Here is a 17,307-nt window from a genome sequence, read left to right on the forward strand (position 1 = left end):
ACCCTGGCAGGGCCTGGGGAGGCCAGGCTGGCCTGAGGGCACGCACAGCAAAACCAAATACCAGGAGCCAAGGCACCCATGCTGCTCCAGGAGCCCCTGCCCCCGAGTGGGGTGGGCAGCAAGGGTACTATTGGCTCTTCTGGGAGCCAGGAGACCTGGAGGGCAGCCAGTGGGGGTTCCAGCTGGTGGGAAGGGCCAAGAAGCCGTCCAGGTTCAAATAAAGTGACAACTCATGTCTTTGGCACAGCGCCCAGAGTGACACCCGAGCACAGTGGCCTCCAGGAGGAGGGACTCGGGGGGGGGGTGCCCCTTGCCATCACCCCTGCGGGCTCTGAGCCACAGGCTGGGTGACACCAGCAGCAGGTCCAAATTCTGGCCAACGCTCCCAGCCCTGGTCCATGAGTGGGGGCCTCCTGGGACCGCAAGGCTCGGACACAAACCACGCACAGTGGGGAAGGAGCAGCCAAGCTCCCAGGACCCCCCATGCCTCCGATTCCTTGGGCACTGGGCGCCCGCCTCCCACCCCAGCTCTACCCCGGGACCCGAGTCTTCTAGCGCCCCGAGCCCCACTGACCTCTCCCGAGTGGGTCTGGGGGCAGGCAGCCCCAAGTGGGTTCAGGCTGGGGCAAGGTCTATCCTGCTGGGAGAGCCGCCCCTGCAGGAACCGGATGAACCGCTCCGCCAGGAGCGACAGCAGGGGCCAGACACAGGCCCCACCGGCCTGGCCACTTCCTTCCTTTCCAGAGGCACATCCGGCCATCCCCACTGCAGCGGGCGCTTCAGGGGCCAGGCCCGGCCAGGCCCGCCCGACGGCTCAGCCCTGCCAGGGCATGTGCGTGCCAGCTGCCTTCTGTCTGGGGTCAGCCCAGGCCGGTGCCCGGCACCCCGGGCAGCTCTCGCGGTGGAACCCCGGCGCTCCCAGGAAACCCTCGCAGGCCTGGAAACACATGGGCTCCTGCAACTCGGACGGCTGCGCCCAGGAACCCCACCCCCCACGTTCTGGGCCACCGCACCTTGGGGTGGGGCCTGAGTTCGCCCCCAAACCTTCCCGTGCCAAAGGGAACCGCGGCGCCACAGAGGTGGCTACGGGGAGAGGCCTTCACAGTGACAAGCAAGGGGGACGTCACACGGGCGGGACCTAAGCCCACGGGACGCTGTCCTTCTGAGACTGGGACAACCCCGTGAGGACACACCAGGGGAACCCTCCAGGAACCACCCCAGACGCCGAGCCCGCCCCCCAGCAGGGCCGTTTTTCAAGCCCCTGGCCTGGGGCGCTGTCTGGCAGCCGAGCGGACCCAGTCACTGGGCCAATCCCCGGGTGGCCGGTGAAGGCCCAGCCGTCAGCTCCTTCATGGTCTAGAGACGCTGGCTGGCTAGAATGTGCCCAGGCCGCTGACCAGTCCTCGTCCCCGGGAGAGTCCTGACCCGCCTTTCACAGGGCTGGGCTCCCCATTGGACAAGAAACCACGACGAGCAAGCAGGGACCTGGCCACGGACTCTCTGCAGTGGCCTCCTCCCGCGGCCCTCCATCAGGCGGCACAAGCCGGCCCAAGAGACTGGCACGCTGGCGGGAGCAGGGCCACTCGGCGCCCGGGAATCGGACGGCAGCAACAGGGCCTCGCTGGGCCTCCTCGCCCTGGCCACGCACCTCCTGCTTCCCGCACCGCCTGCTCCCCAAAGAACTCTCCATCCTGATAGCAACACCCATGGCCACCACCTACCCAGTGCTCCTGTGGCCAGGAGGAGCTGTGCGGTCCCAGCTAATAGCGACGACAAAACAGGGGCAGAGAAGCTAAGAAGGCTCCGCTGCCCGCAGGACTCCCGCATGGACAAACAGAAGAGCGGGTTTGAAGCTATGGGCTGGGCTCAGGCGGGCCCGGTTCCGCGGGAGCCATGACGGGGCGGCCAGGCTGCTCCCTATCTCGGAAGCTCCCCCACCACAATGGGACACCCAAGGCCCCTCGTGAAGCAGGTTGAGTGATCAGCGAAGTCACGCGCATCACCCTCAGCGCGGGGCCTGGACCGAGCACGTCGTCGAAGGCTCCGCACGAGTCGCACCACTAGCCACCTGCAAAGCCCAGGTGGCCACGCACCTCGCCCGAGCAGAGCCGGAATGAAGGCATCTGAGACCATCCGGGCTCTGGCCCCCGACTTCAGGACCCCCGCCCCAGAATCAGGCCTCCTTGCCTGGTGACCTGTCACCCCAGCCACCCCCCGGCCTGTGGCCAGCAGGGTCCGGGATCCCCGAGGACGGGCTGTGGCCTGAACGCCAAAGGTCTCTGGGCTGCGAAGAACAAGCCTTCTGTGGGAGGGGGCGGGAAGGGGTGAATGGAGGGGTGGACAGCAGAGCACCGCTGCCAGGGTGTCAGCTAGAGCAGAGGGGCTCCACTGGCCCGATGGTGGCCCACAGGGGCCGTGGGTGCAGAGGGAACCCTGGTCTGCCCTCACCACACCCCCTCCTTCTAGCAACCTCTGTGGAAGCAGCAAGGCCGCTCCGTCTCAGCAGGTCAGCGCTGCACACGCCTGGCCCCGGAAGGAAGGAGCGGATGGGATTCTAGCTCCCGGTTGGGGGGGGGGGGGCACACGCCCCTCCCCGACCCGGCACCCAACGTTCCACCTCAGGACGTCAGTTTGTTTCAGAGCACAGACACCTGCAAATCCCCAGCCCCTTTCCGAAGCCAGGATGTGTCTTGCCACCTGGCACGGGCCTGCCTGGTGACTGTCCCTGGCACAGCTGGGCAGGAGCAAGCAGGCACATCACATCCACAGACCACAGAGTGACTAAGAAAAACCAGGGACCCCGGCTGTGTGGAAGGAAACCCACAGCCATACTCAGGACAGCCAGAGGTGGGGCCGGGGACGGCCCAGTCCCAACGACTGCCTCTGCAGCAAAGCTCCAAAGAGCCGAACTCTGATCCCAAAAAGGTTTCAGGAGAACTCTACGGATGAATGTCTTTTTTTTCGCTTTTCAGGACCGCACCCACGGCACATGGAGGTTCCCAGGCTAGGGGGTGAACCAGAGCTGTAGCCGCCGGCCTACACCACAGCCACTCCCGATCCGGGCCTCAACTGCAACCTACACCACAGCTCACGGCAGGGGCAGATCCCCCGCCCAGTGAGCGAGGCCGGGGATCGGACCCACACCCTCGTGAGTCCTAGCCGGGTTCGTTAACCACTGAGCCACGAAGGCAACTCCCTTGATACACGACTTTTAAAACACCTGTTCAAATAATTCTAAGAGAACTGTTCCCGTGCCTAGAAAACACCCCAATTGCGAAAGATCAGCTCTGTTCCGACCGGGGGCCGATCACCTCATCGTCCACAGCCTCCCTGGCGCCTGCGCTCAGGGCGCGAGATCACGCTCGGGGCTCCAGGGGCTGCAGAAGGGCCCTGGGGACGCTCACGTCACAGCCAGGACACCGAGACCGGCCGCCAGGTCCAGATAGGCACCAGAGCCACAAGGGGAGCCTACAGGGAGCCCGGGCCATCCCTTGGTCCTGGCCATCGGTCCTGGCCATGCACGGGCGCAAGGCTCCGCACGGCCACGGCTGGGGAGAAACAGCGAGATGGTGCCCCTGAAGCGGAGGACCAGACAGGACTGCCCGGGCAGCGCAGGGCCCAGCAGCGACTACGCCCCCCACCCCCCCAGACAGAAAGGCGTCCTGCTGATGCCGCTGCCTGCCCACCGGACGCTCACACACTGGGCGGGTCCCCGTCTGCCCACGAAGTTTCCAAAGCCACCTCTTTGGGACGGGGCGGTCTCCCTTCCGTCCTGCCCCCGCACCACCAGCCGTCCCCTGGGCCCCCAGGACAGGGCAGCACCAGGGGCTTCGGGCTAACACCCTGGCCCAGGAACTCTGCGTGGGGACACGAGGCTGCCACCGCCGTCGGAACCGTGGGGGTCCTGGGCCTCTGCTTGTGGAGCCGACAGCGAAGAGACCAGACCCAGGGCAGAGACGGCCGTGGCAGTGCACACTCCGGAGCCCGAGAACCAGAAGCGAGGCCCATCCACTCCTGAGCACAGGCACCCTCGTGCCCGCGACAGTGCCAGGCTGGGGTCCCCACCTCGGGGGCCACGTGGGACCCAAATCACCACCCCTGGTGACAAAGGACGTCAGGTGGGGACAGAAGAGTGTTCTCCAATAAGGAGCCTGGGTCTCAACCTTCTCCCAAACCCACTGATGGGAGCCGCTGGGTATGTGGTAGGGACACGCGTGCACTCCTCGCGTGGCACCCCGCAGGTTATCTCGCAGCTGTGCAGCGCGCACAGACAGGGGATGAATCAGAGCTGCGGGGGAGAGGGGGCCCCCAGCCCACACCACCTATAATTACCACAGCCGCAGGCAGCACCACGGCACCCCCCATCCCTGTGCCCTGTGTCCAGAGGGCACAGGCCCACACTGTAATGAAAACAGCCTCCCCAACCTGAGACCTCATGGGCAACCCCCGGGATGCAGTGGCCAGGGGTGCCTTGTGGGCTGGGCCCTGGCCCCGTGCACCGGAGGGCCAGGGAAAGGGGCTGGGTGCCAGCGGTCCAGGACACCCCCACAGAATCACTGCGCAGAGGAGCCTGCCTGCGGAAAGCAGCCCTGACAGCGCCTATCCAAGGGGGCCGCACAAGGCTGAGCAGGGAGAGAACCCCCCCCGACCCCGGGTCTTATGTGGGTCTCCCCTGAGCAGGACCTAGACCTGTAAACTGAGGGGAATGCTGGCCGTGCCTCAGACTCCCTGCCCACCTGCCTACGCTCAGGAGGGGACGGGGTCAGTGGCCAGGCCTCCCCCGAAGCCCCCGCCACCTCCAGCAGCAGGAATCACCTGTGCGAGGGGAGACAGACCCGCTGGCCCTTGGGAGCTTCGGGTGAAAGATGAAGCGGCGACAAGAGCCGGGCTCCGGAGGCTGCCCCCAAGCCCTTTGCCCTGATGCCAGCACCTGGAGGCCCGAGTACACAGTCTGCCCACGAGCCCAGCAGCCTCCCCAACAAAGGACACATTCTCAAGGCTGGCCCCACGGGGACAGCAGTGCAGGCAAACCACTCCCGGCCCAGCAAGGAACTCTGCAGAACCCCCGAGGCCCCAAGCCACCGCCGGCAGCAGGAATCCCAGGCGGAGGAGCCCACAACCTCTGGGATGTGACCTGGGCACCAGAGACCGTCCTTCAGAGATCAGCATGACAAAAACCTCCCCTGGCTGCCCTGGCTACTCCAGGGCAGGGGAGACGCAGCACTGGCACACGGGGGTGGAGGGACAGCCTCAGGCAGCGCGAGCTGGGGCAGGAAACTCCGAATCCCCGCGGAGACAGCGGCCCCCATGCTTTATCCCCAGATGCTACCCCAACAGGGCACCCCGAGATTACCTCTCAGGCAGAATGAAGCACCGCCAGCACGCACACGCATGTCCACACAAGCAGGCTCCTGCACACGCTCACACGTGTGCACATTCATGCTCCCACATGCATAAGTGCACGCACACACACACACACACACGCAGAGCACCGGGAGCCCCCCAGCAAGCAGCTCCTGCCCAGGAAGCCCCCGCAGAACACCCACTTCCCCGGCCCCAGCTGGGAGCCGAGGAGCTCGGTCCACTCCACGCGCCAGGCTTCAGGCGGCCAAGAGTTTGGTGGGACTGCCCAGCAGAGGATGAGGGCGAAGGGGGTCTGGGGTCAGCGGCAGAGGACTTGGGGCCTCTTGCTTCCCTCTGCTCCTCCCAACACCTACCTGCGGTGGGGGGGCAGGCAAGGCCTCCCCAGGTGCCCACCACCTCACACCAGCCGTGGCAACCTTGACAGACCCCAAGTGCAGAAACCCGCTGACACCAGCCACCTTCGCAGGGTGGCTGCGGCATGGCCAGGCCAGCTTCCCGACAGCCACAGAGTGAGGACGGCCAGATGGCCTCTGGTGACGAGCCCGGCTGTGCCGACCAAGGCCCAGGGCCCACAACGCCCCGAGCAGCCGTGCCTGCCGTCTTCCTAAGGACATCTTCCTCCTCAGGCTGTCCCCCCTCTCCTGCACCCTCGGGGCAGGATGGAGGCCTGTGGCACGGTTCCTAAGAAAGGAGCCAGAGCCACCACCCTCCAAGGTCATGGGGCGGCCTGAAGCCAGGGCTTCTCTTGGGATACACGACTGTGAGAAAAGCACCCACCTCCCCAGCAGCTGGGAGCTAAGGTCAGCTGCGAAAAACCCCTCCCCGGCACACGGGGACACTGGGCGTCCACCCCCAAGAGAGCTGCAACTTGGGTTTAATTTCGAGCAGCAGAACCCTCCCCCCACAACTGTGTCCCTCGCCTCAAGCAACTATCCAGGGCTGCCCACGGTTCAGGGCCTCCAGGCCACGCTGCCCACACTGCCACCCCCAGAGGGCGTTGGTTGCTATCCCCCTGCCCAGGGTCCGAGGGTGACCTCTCAGTGGCTGTTTCAAAGCCATTCTATTTCTCGGCCCTTCGTCTTCCACAAAATTCCCCGAGGACACAGCTCCCATGGGAACCAGGCCACAGGAAGAGAAATTAAATCCTACACTGGAGAGTCTTCCAGGGAAGGGACTCAAACTGGACATTTTATTCTCGCGTTTTTAATCAGCAAGGCCAAGGACGAGCATCCCCGCCTCTGCCTTCTCTGCCAAGGCAAACACCACTCAGGACTGCAGTTGAGGCGACACAGGGCCAAAGCAAACAGCTGAGCTGCAGCTCAGAATGACACCGAGCAGGGCTAGATCCCAGCCACTCTCCCACAAGTCACCAATCTGGACACAGAGGCAGCAACACCCCTGGACAGAACAGAGGACTGGCCAGACTAGCCTGGGTCTACACACAGAGGCTTCAGCTGTGTCCTGCGGCGCCTGCTGTCAGCTGGTCCCTGCCCAATCGCTGTGCCAAAGTCCCCCAACCAGTACCAGCTCTTTTCCTGCTGGGGACCCTGAGCTCCCCAGTGACCAGCCACGGTAGGTATAGCGCTGCGCCCGAAGGCCCTCCGTCAGGCCACATCAGGCAGAAGAGCACCGCCCACAACCCCCAGCTGCCTGGTCTGTGCAGGCGCCCAGCACCTACTTCCCGACACGTCCAACCCGAAAGTCCTCGGTGTGTGCCACGCCTTCCCATGGGAGCTCAGGCATCAGCTGACCTGCCAGCACAGACCGCAGACCAGCCTGTTGAATGCACGCCCGAAGCCTCTGTTCTGCTTCCAGAGGGGCTGAAAGGCCCCAGGCACGCAGATCCCATCAGGTTGCTGCCACCGCCCTGCCAAGATTTCAACTTCAGGCCTGCAAACAAATCCCGGCTCCATCCAGAAGCCGCTCAGCTGGAACGGCGCGCCGGACTGCCCCGTTCAGGAGCGTTTTATTAGGGCCAGTCATGGGGTTCCCCACCGCAAAGCGTGCCACGCACCCCCTCCTCATTCTCCCCACAAAAGTTCCTGTTTAATGGTTTCAGTGCAGAAGCAGGAAAAACGGGAAAAAACACCAAGACCAGCACTTCTCTTCCACCCCCTGCACAAATGAGCAAGTGGTAATGGAACTAATGACTAATAATTTAATAAACCGCCCTCCCCTGACAGCACTTACAGAGCAACACGAGCAAAAACGCATGCCTCCACCTCGACGTGACACAAACATGAAAACCCCAAAGGCTGTTCCTCTTACAGGCGCCGCTTCCTCGCCAGTCTCCACTCCCTTTACCAGCAGCTCTAACACGGCTTCGGAACTGACTTGGTCAACCCCGACCCGGCTTCAGGAGCCTTCCAGGTGACCCGGCAACAACTTTAAAACCTTTCTTAGAAGCCGCGATTGACTGCAGCCGCCCCGGACTCCAGCTGAAAGCTATGGGCCCCCCAGAGGCCTCCCTCCGCGCAAGCCAAGAGGGCTTGGCAGGCCGCGGGCTAAGGCGGCACAGCCGTAGTTGTTTAACACAATTAGAAACTGTTGCTCGGCCAGCGCGCTGCAACCCCAGTCCGCCGCCATGAACCAGCAACGCCGCCGCGTAAACACCACCTCGGAGCCTCCGGGCCCGCCACTTCACCCCCAGACAGTTTTGGCATCGAGCACAGCTCGGTAAGGGGACCGCGTGGGCCGCCAGGGCACGCATCTCCCGCAAGAAAAAGCCGCCCAGAACAGCCCGGAGCCACCAGAGCCTGGGTCTGCGCGGGTGGGGGCGGGGGTCCAAACCGAGAAAATGGATGCTAAAAACGGCAGCCCGCGTGCCTGCCAACGTGCCCCCAAGGCGCAAAACCGGCCGGGCGGGGGCGGCGAGGGGTCCTGCGGGCTGCGCGGAGCTCAGACCCACACCCGCGCGTTCCGCACCAGGGGATGCGAGCCGACTCCTCGCACATCAGTAGCAGAGGCAGGCGCGCCAGCCTCCTACACAATTAGTCTTCTCCCTCCGCGGTTACATAAGATGACGGATTATCTGTCCACCCATCCAACCTGCCCGCGCGCGACCTCCCACCCGGCCACGTCCACTGACTCCGAAAAGGAGTTGGGAAAAAGCAAAGCCTGTTGAGAAAAAAAGTGCCCAAGGCTTGCGTAACCGCGCCGGGCAGGGCCACCACCGCGCCAGGCGACCAGCAGCCGCGCGGCCCGGGACCCCAGGAGCCTCTGGACGCCGCAGCCGGGCGCCTGCGCCCCCACCCCACTCAGGTCCGAGGGCTCCGGCCCCGGGCGCGCGAAGAACGCACGGAGGGGCGCGCGGGGCTCTCGGGGCGAGGACGCCCGCGCCATCCTATGCCGGAACGGCGGCGGGTCCCGGCGGCTGTGCGGGGAAGACCCCCGTGGGCCCAGGGTCCGCCCCGGGCGGGCGCGGGGCTCACCTTGTAGACATTTTCCGTGAGCCGGTGCATCTCCTCCGAGCGAGACAGCGACATGGTGCTGGTCCGGCTGCACCACAGACCGGAACGGGAGCGTGAGCGGCGGCGACTGCGGACGCAGCAAAGACTGCGGGTAAAAGACGCGCGGAGCCGGACCAAGAGCGCGGCTGCTCGCCGGCGGCTACTTTTATAGCCGTCCAGGCCCCGCCCCCTATAGGCCCCGCCCCCGTGCGCCCGCCCCCGCCGCACCCGGATCACCGCCCCCGGCCACCCGCCCCCGCCCAGCCGCTGCTGCTAGGCAACCTGCAGGCCCCGCCCCCGCGACGCTTTTTCCATTGGTGCGTTCCGGAGACGGGGGAAGGGGGCGGACACAAGGGCGGAGCTTGTGGGCCGGAGCCAGGCAGTAATTGGCTCGTGGCGCCGTCGATCGCGGGGGAGGAGGCGGAGGCGCACCGCGGGCTGGGGCCCTGGGAACAGCCTGGGGGGCCCCGGCGACAGCCGGGCTGGGGGCGGGGAGGCGGGGGCGGGGTAGCGCAGGAAGAAGGCAGCAGAAGGCGTTGGGTGGGGGGACGCCGATGGCAAACGCGAGTGGGGGCTGCACTTCGCAAAGTGCCGAGTGCCCGCGGCGGGCTCTTGGGCGTCGCTGCCCCGAAGGCGGCCGAAGGCGCAGGGGTCGGGGGCTCGCGCTGAGGAGAGTAGGGTCCCTGGGTGTTTGGCCGCCTGCTGCGCGGGCTTGGCGAAGGATGGTGAGAGGCCGGCGCGCTGCCCGGGGGACCCGGCGGGGTCCCGGCACTTTTGGAGGTAAGTTCACCGGGCAGCGGCGACCCCCAGGCCAGCCCTTCTGAGGAGGGAGGAGGACGGGCTCCGGAGAAGGAAGGATCCTGGGGCGAACCCAGAAGAGGGGTGGACCCTGGGGGGACGACCCTGGAGGGGTGCATCTTGGGGAGGGGTTGGAGCTGGAGAGGGAAGGGGAGGGACCTGGGTTGCGGAAGAGGACTCTGGGGAGGTGGGGGGGGCAGATTCTGGAGGGGGCGGATGAGGAGGGGAGGGGATGAGGAGGAGAGGTTTGAGGGCCGACAGTTAAGCAAAGAGAGGGCCCTCGTGGGGGCAGAAGACCCTCATTGGGGGGAGTTTCCGTGGAGAGGGAGGACCCCGTGGCGTGGGAAAATCTGGGGGGGAGAGAGCCGCTCTAGATGGATGAAGAAATCAGAGGTACCAGGTTTTTGGAGGCGAGTCATGGAGGGTTCTGTTGAGGAAGCTGACCAAGTTGGCACACAGGGTTCCCAGCACAACTCCCTTGGAGGAATATTTACGTGAATTAGACTAATTTAGAGGGATTCTTTCCTTTACATTGTGAACCATCCATTCTAAGTGTTTCCTTTTCGTTGAATCTGACCTTCTTCGCCAGCATCACCAGCATCCCATCCCTGGACCGTCATGCCTTCAGCTTCGGACACCCAACACGGCCGGAGGACCCCACAGATAGTTGGGGGCTGACAGTTTGCTCCGCAGGGCTGTCGACCTGAACCGGCCACACGCTACCTCACAAGGATTCGAAAAAAATGGAAGCAGTGTTCTAGAAGCGGTTGTCTCCCTTAACCTCGAGCTTTTGTTTCTACAGACGCTCTCATTTTAACTTTCTTTCCACCGTCAGCCCGGCTTCCTCCACCCTGTTGCTGTCGGTGTTTTAAGGTAGATCCCAGGGTATGTAATTTCCGAGATTCTTTTGGTTGCAAGGGATGGAGAGTCAGCTCAAACTGGCTCTTACAACGAGGGCGTGGTTGGCTCACATGACGGAAGTCAGACCAGTCTTCCTTCTTCAGCGCCTTTTTCAGGCCAGCCAGCGGCAGCACACGCTTCGTCCCTCCAGCCCTGGGACTGAGGTCCACTGGCCTGAATGGGGTCAGGGGCCAGCGTGGAGCTGGGTGGGACCAGGGAAGAGCTGCTGCTTACCAGAGGGAGGTGGAGGCTGGCGACGTGGGCGTCGTCACTGTGGGGGAGTCAGCGGTCTCGGGGCTGGGCTGTCCGCTGCCTCGGCCGGGACACAGCAGAGAGGGGAGGGGCCTCTCCATGAGAGCTGCGGGGCCCTGAGCCCCCGCCCCGCAAGATCCTGCCCGTGACCGCCCCTCCTGCCCAGTGGGATGCTCACGTTTGGTAGCCGCTGAGGCGGGAGACACCTCACAGCCCAGACCGCCATCCAGGTGGGCTGATCGCTCTGCGGCCTCATCTCGGCCTGTGCCCTCCAGCTGGCAGCTAGGCCGGAGGGGAACAGCTGGGGGGAAGCCAGCGGTCAGAAGAGCCTCCGCAGGGCACCTGTGGCAGGTGAAAATGAGCTCATGGAGCCAAGTAGCCTGGAAAAACGCACGGCGCTGATGGCAGGTACAGAGCGGGATTGGCGAAGAGACCGCCTGGGCCTGGAGACCTGCAGCGAGGAAGTCCCAGCCCTGCCCCGTGGCCCCCCTCAGCCGCCCGCCCGCCTGCCCAAATGCTCAGCCCTTCAGCTTCCAGGATGCGGTCTGAACCGTGGGCCGGCCACCGGCTCCTCTGAGGCCTTTCCTACTTAGGTGGGGGCCCCTTCGGATGGCAGCAGCGTTTGGGCAGGGCCGAATCCCACGAGCGAGGACCTAGGACCTGAGCAGCGCCCAGGGCCAGGCGGACCGGATGCCGAGGTGGCCCTGGCGCCCGCTCCCGGGGTCAGGAGGCCCACCTGTCCCGGCACCATTACCAGCACCAGCGCCTTCCTCCTCCCCTGGGCTCCGAGAGTCTGCCCGGGGCCTCGGAGTCGAGTGATCTTCCTGGAGGCTGGCCGTCAGTTCAGCTGGGAAACTGTCGCCTGGACTTGGGTTGGGCGCCTCCTCCAAAACCAGCGAGAGAAGCCACAGTCCCCTTGAGCAGTGGCTCTTCCCCGCTCCTCTGCAGGGACGAGCAGGAGGACTGGCACCGGCCAGGACCCTCAGTCCTCAGCACCCCAGGCCCGCTGCCCTCGCCCAGACCAGGGCATTCCTCCTGCATTACTTGGGTGGCGGGGTGCAGCTGTCAGGCGTCACAGAAAAAGCAGAGGCCTGGAGTCACCTCTGACTGCCCGTCCTCACCTCCACGGACGGAGCGACCAGGGTGGCGTGTAGCCGTGGTGCTCCCAGCGCCCCAGCTCTGAGGCCGAGGCCCCTCTGCCCCGCGCACCAGCGACGGGGCCTGTCGCGTGCGGGGTCGGAGCCGAGCATCTGACCGCGCGGTGCTGCTGACGCTGACCCCCCGCCTGGGGGCCGGAGGAAAAGGCTGGAAGCACAGAGAATCGAGCATCTCTTCATCAGCTTATTTTTAGTCGCGTTATGTAAGTGGCTTCATCTCAACGTCACGTAGGGAGGGGGGGTCTCAGATTTAATTACAGGATGACAGCCTCTGCTTTCAAGCAAGCTGTTCTCCTGGCAAGGCAGCCACAAGGATTTGTGAATCTTTGCTAACGGGAGGAGCCCCTTCTGAGGTGACCGCACACCTTCGCGGGACGGTCACCCTCTCTCTCTCTGACCAGCGCCCCCTGGGGTCTGCTGGGCCTGGCCTGGGGGCGGTGGCCGTGTGTGTCAGATCACAGGGAAATTCTGTGCCCTCACGGGCGCCGTCTCCCCCCCCCCCCCCGCCCCGCAGCCTCCCCGTCTCGCTGAGGAACCGCCCAATCAGAACTGCCTCTCTTTCCTCCTTCCTGGATTAAAGCTCTTGGAATCGGTCACCAGAAAGTTCCAGAGCAGGGGAGCGCGGAGGCGGGGATGCCGTCTCATCTTCCCCACCCTCTCTGGCCCTCCCTGTCTCCTCCCTCCAGGCCAGGTGCTCTGGGCCACCGGCCCGGGCAGCGTCACTGGGCAGAACTATTCAGATTGCCCAGGGTACTGGGCTTGGGCCTTCAGCCCACATGCTTCACGCCGTCAGCCTTGTCAGCAGCAACGCGTGGGGGTGCCTGGGCCGGAAGCCTGGGGCGCGGCAGGCAGGGGAGGTGGCCGTCCGGACCTGCATCTGCCCTGCTGCTGCCAGGGGAGTGGGCACACAGGGAGCCGCTCGCAGGGGCCCGTCGCTGGGACACCAGCAGCGCAGCCGTGGGCCCAGGGCAGGTCACCTGTGCAGGTGTCATGGGAGGCCGAGGTGTAAACGGTGGGAAAAGCACCAAAACCCGTACGGCGTGTGGCGAGCCCTGGGGTCTGTGTGCCGAGGCCAGAAGGGACCGTCTGGCGCACGCCCGGCGCCCCCGGAGAAGCTTGTGGGAAGCTGTCCTTCGCTGTGGGGGCTGCACACGGCGACTGGCAGAGACCACAGGTGACGGGGAAAGGCGACACACTGACAGGCACACCTCAGCAAGGCGAGCTGTGGTGACCGTATGTAGCCCCCATGCTGTGCCCATCGCCCCGGGCTTATCGTGGGAGAAAGGTCAGGAATCCCAGCAGAGGGACAGGCTGCACTTCCCTGCCCGGCACACGGGGACACCGTCAGGGTCACCCAGACCGGGGACGTCGGCGTTCCAGCCAAGAGGAGCCCGAGGACACGTGCCGACTCAATGCCACTTGGGTCTGGGGCGGGTCCTGGGGCAGTCCAGGGACACTAGGTGAAGACTAAGGAGGCCTGGATCAAGTGTGGACTCAGTCAACCAGAGGGTCCGCCCCGGTGGGCCGCTTGCAGCGAGCGCATCAGTGATGGGGGCTGGGTGCAGCCTGACGCTGCACTAACTGCAAATCCAAACAGTCCCGTGGAGCTCCTGCTGTGGCACAGAGGGTAAAGGACCTGGCGGCGCTGCAGCTGTGGCGTAGGTCGCCGCTCTGGCTTGGATTTGATCCCTGGTCCTGGAGCCTCCATATGCCATGAGTGTGGCCGAAAAAACATTTTAAGTAAATAAATAGTCCTAAAATTTAAGTCTGTCAAGGGGGGGCACTCCTGACCTTGGCACAAGCCTTTCCGATGACCTGTGCCTCGCCCCGGGGTCTGGGGTCGCTGGGTTCGGCAGGTGGGGCAGTTGCCCTGTCCCCACAGACTGTCCTGACCCCTCTGCCACCTGCCACATGGCTCCCATGCAGGAGGCGGGCGTGGGGGTGTGGGGGGCGTGGGCCTGGCCGCGGGCCATGCTCCCACCGCCCGGGTGTGGCTCGCTCCTCTCTCTTCCCCAGACTCAGACTTGCTCTTCTCTCAAACAAGGGTTCAAGGGCTTTCTCCTCCCAACGAAGACATTAGCCTCAGACCGGCCAGGTTGCACCCTGCACCGCTCTGCCCTCAGAGGGACCTCTGACCCAGGCCCTCCCCTGGAGGAAGGGACTTCTGTCCATCCGTCTGTCTGTCTGCAGGAGCGGTCTGCTGGAGAGGGGCCCCGTCCTAGGAGGCGGTGGAGTGTGGGCAGGGGTGTCCTCCCACGGGCCCTTCCTGGTCCAGCTCAACCCTCTTAGCGAGGCTGCCTAGGATGGTCCTGAAGCTTCCCTGCCGGCCGGGCCGGGAGGGGCCGGAGGGGCTTCCAGGGGGTGTGGAGGGGCTGGGCTGGGCGGGGCGAGGTTCCCCGGCAACCGGCCTCTTACATAAGGCGGCATCGGCGTGACTCCAGGTGCCGGTGGGAGGCAGCGTGGGGGGAGCGCAGGGGCGAGAAGAGTCTCCAAGCTGCATGCGGGTGTCTCTCCCTCTCCTTACATCTCAGCGTCATCTTGCGTCTGCCAGCTCGGTCACCCACTTGCTGGTTGGAATACATTAACTGGAAATGCAGATTTAAATAACTCGGGCAGGTGATGAGGCCCCCCGGCACCCGCCCAGGTGAGGCGCGGGGTCCGGGTCGGAAGGGGCGGCCTAGGCTGGGGCCCGAGCTCAGAGGCAGGTCCGGGCCAGGCGGGGGCGGGAGGGGCCGAAGGCCAGCGGCGGGCACCCAGCCACCCACCTGTCTGGGGCACCGTCGCCGTCTCAGGGGCCGCCGCAGGGGCTCTCGTGCAGGAGGGGGAAGTTAAGGAAGCCAGGGCCGGCCCTCCTGCCAGCCCTCTGTCAAAAGAAGTCGGCGCTTCGGTGTGGAGGCCAGGGATGGGCGACGCGCAGCGGGCCCCGCGCTGCCCCAGGCCAGCGCCCGTGGTCACTCGCCCCCGAGGAGACAGGGTTCTTCATTTACCCCCGAAACCTTGACTCTGTCTACCCCTCACTCTGCCTCTTCAGTGGCGCCAGGGGCCCTGGAAGTCACCGGAAACGTGTGTCGGGAGCAGAGAGGAGGGAGCCCGTTGTCTGGAAGCTGCACCTGGAGGACCCTCGGAACCCAAGCCTGGGTGTGTCCTTGCAGGTCCTTCCCGGGGGGCGGGAGGCGGGCAGCCCCTCCGTGCGGTGCCTGCTGGTGCCAGGCGCCCCCGACGCCTGCCGCGCGTGCAGATGGCTCCCCTGCCCAGGCTGCCGGCTTCTAATTTCGGCTGCTGGAGGCTCCACGCTCGCTTTTTTTATTCCGTGTTTATTTAAAGCCGGATTTTAAAATCTTGTCTTCAGGCCTGAAATCTTGACTTTGTCTTCTTGCTGCAGATCCTAAAGCCCCACCTAGGATCCCCTGGTCTCCAAAGGGGGAGCTCTGAAGCCAACTCGGGTGGGTTTGTGGGTCACCTTGCCAATGGGACAGAGCCCTGCCTGGCACGGTGACATTTGGATGCCGGGCAGAGGTTTTCAGTCAGAGCAGTGTCGTGTAGTGACCACACGGTCAGAACCCGGAGAGCCCCTGTGTGTTCTCGGCTCCCAAAGGCTGAGAGGTGGCACACGGCTCTCGGAGGGAGAGGAGAGCATCCCCCGCCCAGCATGCCAGGTGTCCACAGGAGAGGGGGGCCCAGACATGTGCCCAGGGCCGGGGAAGAGGCCGGACAGACAGTTCTCACCTGGCAAGTGGGGTTCCTCTCCCGCCTCTGTGCTTCCTGACCCTCAGGGCTTCCTGTTTCTCTTGTATTTGGAACGAGGACACCCGGAGGGGCTCTCTGTGTACTAGGTGACAGGCACCAGGCCACTGCGGGACAGCCACCTTCAGATGGCCGATGCTGGACAGCAGGGGGCTCTGTCCCACAGACAGTGTGACCCACGGACCCCACCGAGTGGCGGCGGGCGCTCTGGAGACGTGAGTCCTGGCCCTCTGAGCGCACGTAACAAGCCCCCACCTGCCCCTGCGGCTCACCGCAGGCCATGCCGGAGAACGGTGAGGTCCCTGGACAGTGAGAAGGCAAGCCGGCCGAGGGGCCACGCCATGTCCCCCAGCTGTCCCCACCCGCGAGCTCCTGCAGCACGTGGCAGGAAGCCTGTGAGCAGAGGGGCTGGGGTCTTTGGAGAACGCGGTGCCTCACGTCCAGGTCTGTAGTGAACGCAGCCCCTGAGCCAGCACAGAACCGCCTAGACAGCTGGGCCGGCCCCCCAGGAGGCCCCGCAGTGGCCCAGCGAAGACTGGGCTGGACTGACGGCGGCTGCAGGGATGCAGGCCAGGGGTGGGAACCAAGCATGTCCAGAACCAGGCAGTTGTCTGGATGGTATTGAAAACTGCAGCCTGGGCCTTCCCGTCCTCAGGCAGTGTGGAGCCGTCGGAAGTTTCTTCACTGGCACGTCCCGTCAGAAAGTAATAGGATTTTGAGAGATATTAATTTAGGTCAAGCTTGAGAATGTCACTCCCCCGACAGGCTCTTGTTTTTTCCCTCAAAAGTTGAAGAAAGAGACATCCTTGTAGAGATGCAGCTTATGGAAAACTGTAGCTATTACCCAGCTGTCGAAACAAAAAGGAGATTCCCTCCGCCAGGGAACACAACTTAACTGGCCGGAGGTGACCTTTAACCCCAGCCCAGCCAGACGCGGGCTCCAAGTGACCTTTGCAGCGGTGCTCTGTCGCCAGCAGAAACGAGGCCCCTGCGGGATCTGGCAGCTCAGGCCCTGAAATCTGCTGTTGATTCTCACCCCAATTTCAGACTTTCTCTGCCGCCGTGGGCGCCAACAGCGGTGCCAACTCAGGCCTCGGTTTTCAGAGCCCCAGGCGGGGCGGGTGGTGTTGGATTCCGTTGTGATCTTCCTTCATTCCTTGGCTTATAGGTTTCCCACCAGGAGAACCCCGGAGGCCTTGCAGGAAAGTCAGAGCCCAGCTGCCTGCTGGGCACAGGCGCCTGCCGGGAAGCCGGTGGCCCTGCCCTGCAGCCCCAGGAAGCCCAGGAGGTGGCTTTGGGCGGCAGGTCTAAGGGGCGGCGGCTGCAGGACCACGGCCCCCAGTGCTTTGCTGTCAGACTCCAGCCTCGGGCTCCCAGCCCAGCATCCCAGTGGGCGGAGAGGACGGAGGATGCAGCCGGCCCGGGCTGACCAGGGGCCCTGCCCCGGACAAGTGACCCAGCATCCCGGCCCCTGGGCTGCGGAGAAGGAGGACGCGGGGCGCCGGCGGGCGGGTGGGCAGGGACGCCACATCGGGGGACCTCCACTGCCACCTGGTGGACAGCCCAGGAAGGCGCCGGGGCCGTGTGGCAGGCGCAGAGGGGCGGCCTGGGCGCAGAGAAGGTGGGCTACTTGGCACGTGCAG

At 64.9% G+C, this 17,307-nt stretch overlaps 2 protein-coding genes across 11 annotated transcripts in view; both read right to left on the minus strand.

The window, feature by feature from the left end:
• BAIAP2 (BAI1 associated protein 2) overlaps positions 1-8,984 on the minus strand; it is a 57,546-nt gene extending 48,562 nt beyond the window's left edge. For 7 of the 10 annotated variants that reach the window (XR_002336934.1, XR_002336933.1, XM_003131154.5 and 4 more), the window contains exon 1: positions 8,796-8,967. Coding sequence is in view for 8 of the 10 variants with exons in the window: in XM_003131154.5 (XP_003131202.2) it covers positions 8,796-8,849 (54 nt within the window). In the remaining 2 variants the exon portion in view is untranslated. Of the gene's footprint in view, positions 1-574; positions 776-7,554; positions 7,818-8,795 lie in introns of those variants that run through there. The other 3 variants (XM_021066486.1, XM_013980718.2, XM_021066487.1) reach the window with 3 other exon arrangements.
• On the minus strand, positions 9,087-14,457 carry LOC110256155 (atherin-like). Its single transcript, XM_021068069.1, has 9 exons — positions 14,336-14,457; positions 12,958-13,078; positions 12,697-12,897; positions 11,885-12,048; positions 11,500-11,705; positions 10,942-11,064; positions 10,746-10,824; positions 10,583-10,685; positions 9,087-9,584 (listed from the first exon to the last, which is right to left on the minus strand). Exons 1-9 carry the CDS (start codon positions 14,455-14,457, stop codon positions 9,087-9,089), a joined length of 1,617 nt encoding a protein of 538 aa, XP_020923728.1.

The sequence above is a fragment of the Sus scrofa genome, chromosome 12 (genome assembly GCF_000003025.6).
Source record: "Sus scrofa isolate TJ Tabasco breed Duroc chromosome 12, Sscrofa11.1, whole genome shotgun sequence".
Lineage (NCBI taxonomy): Eukaryota > Metazoa > Chordata > Mammalia > Artiodactyla > Suidae > Sus > Sus scrofa.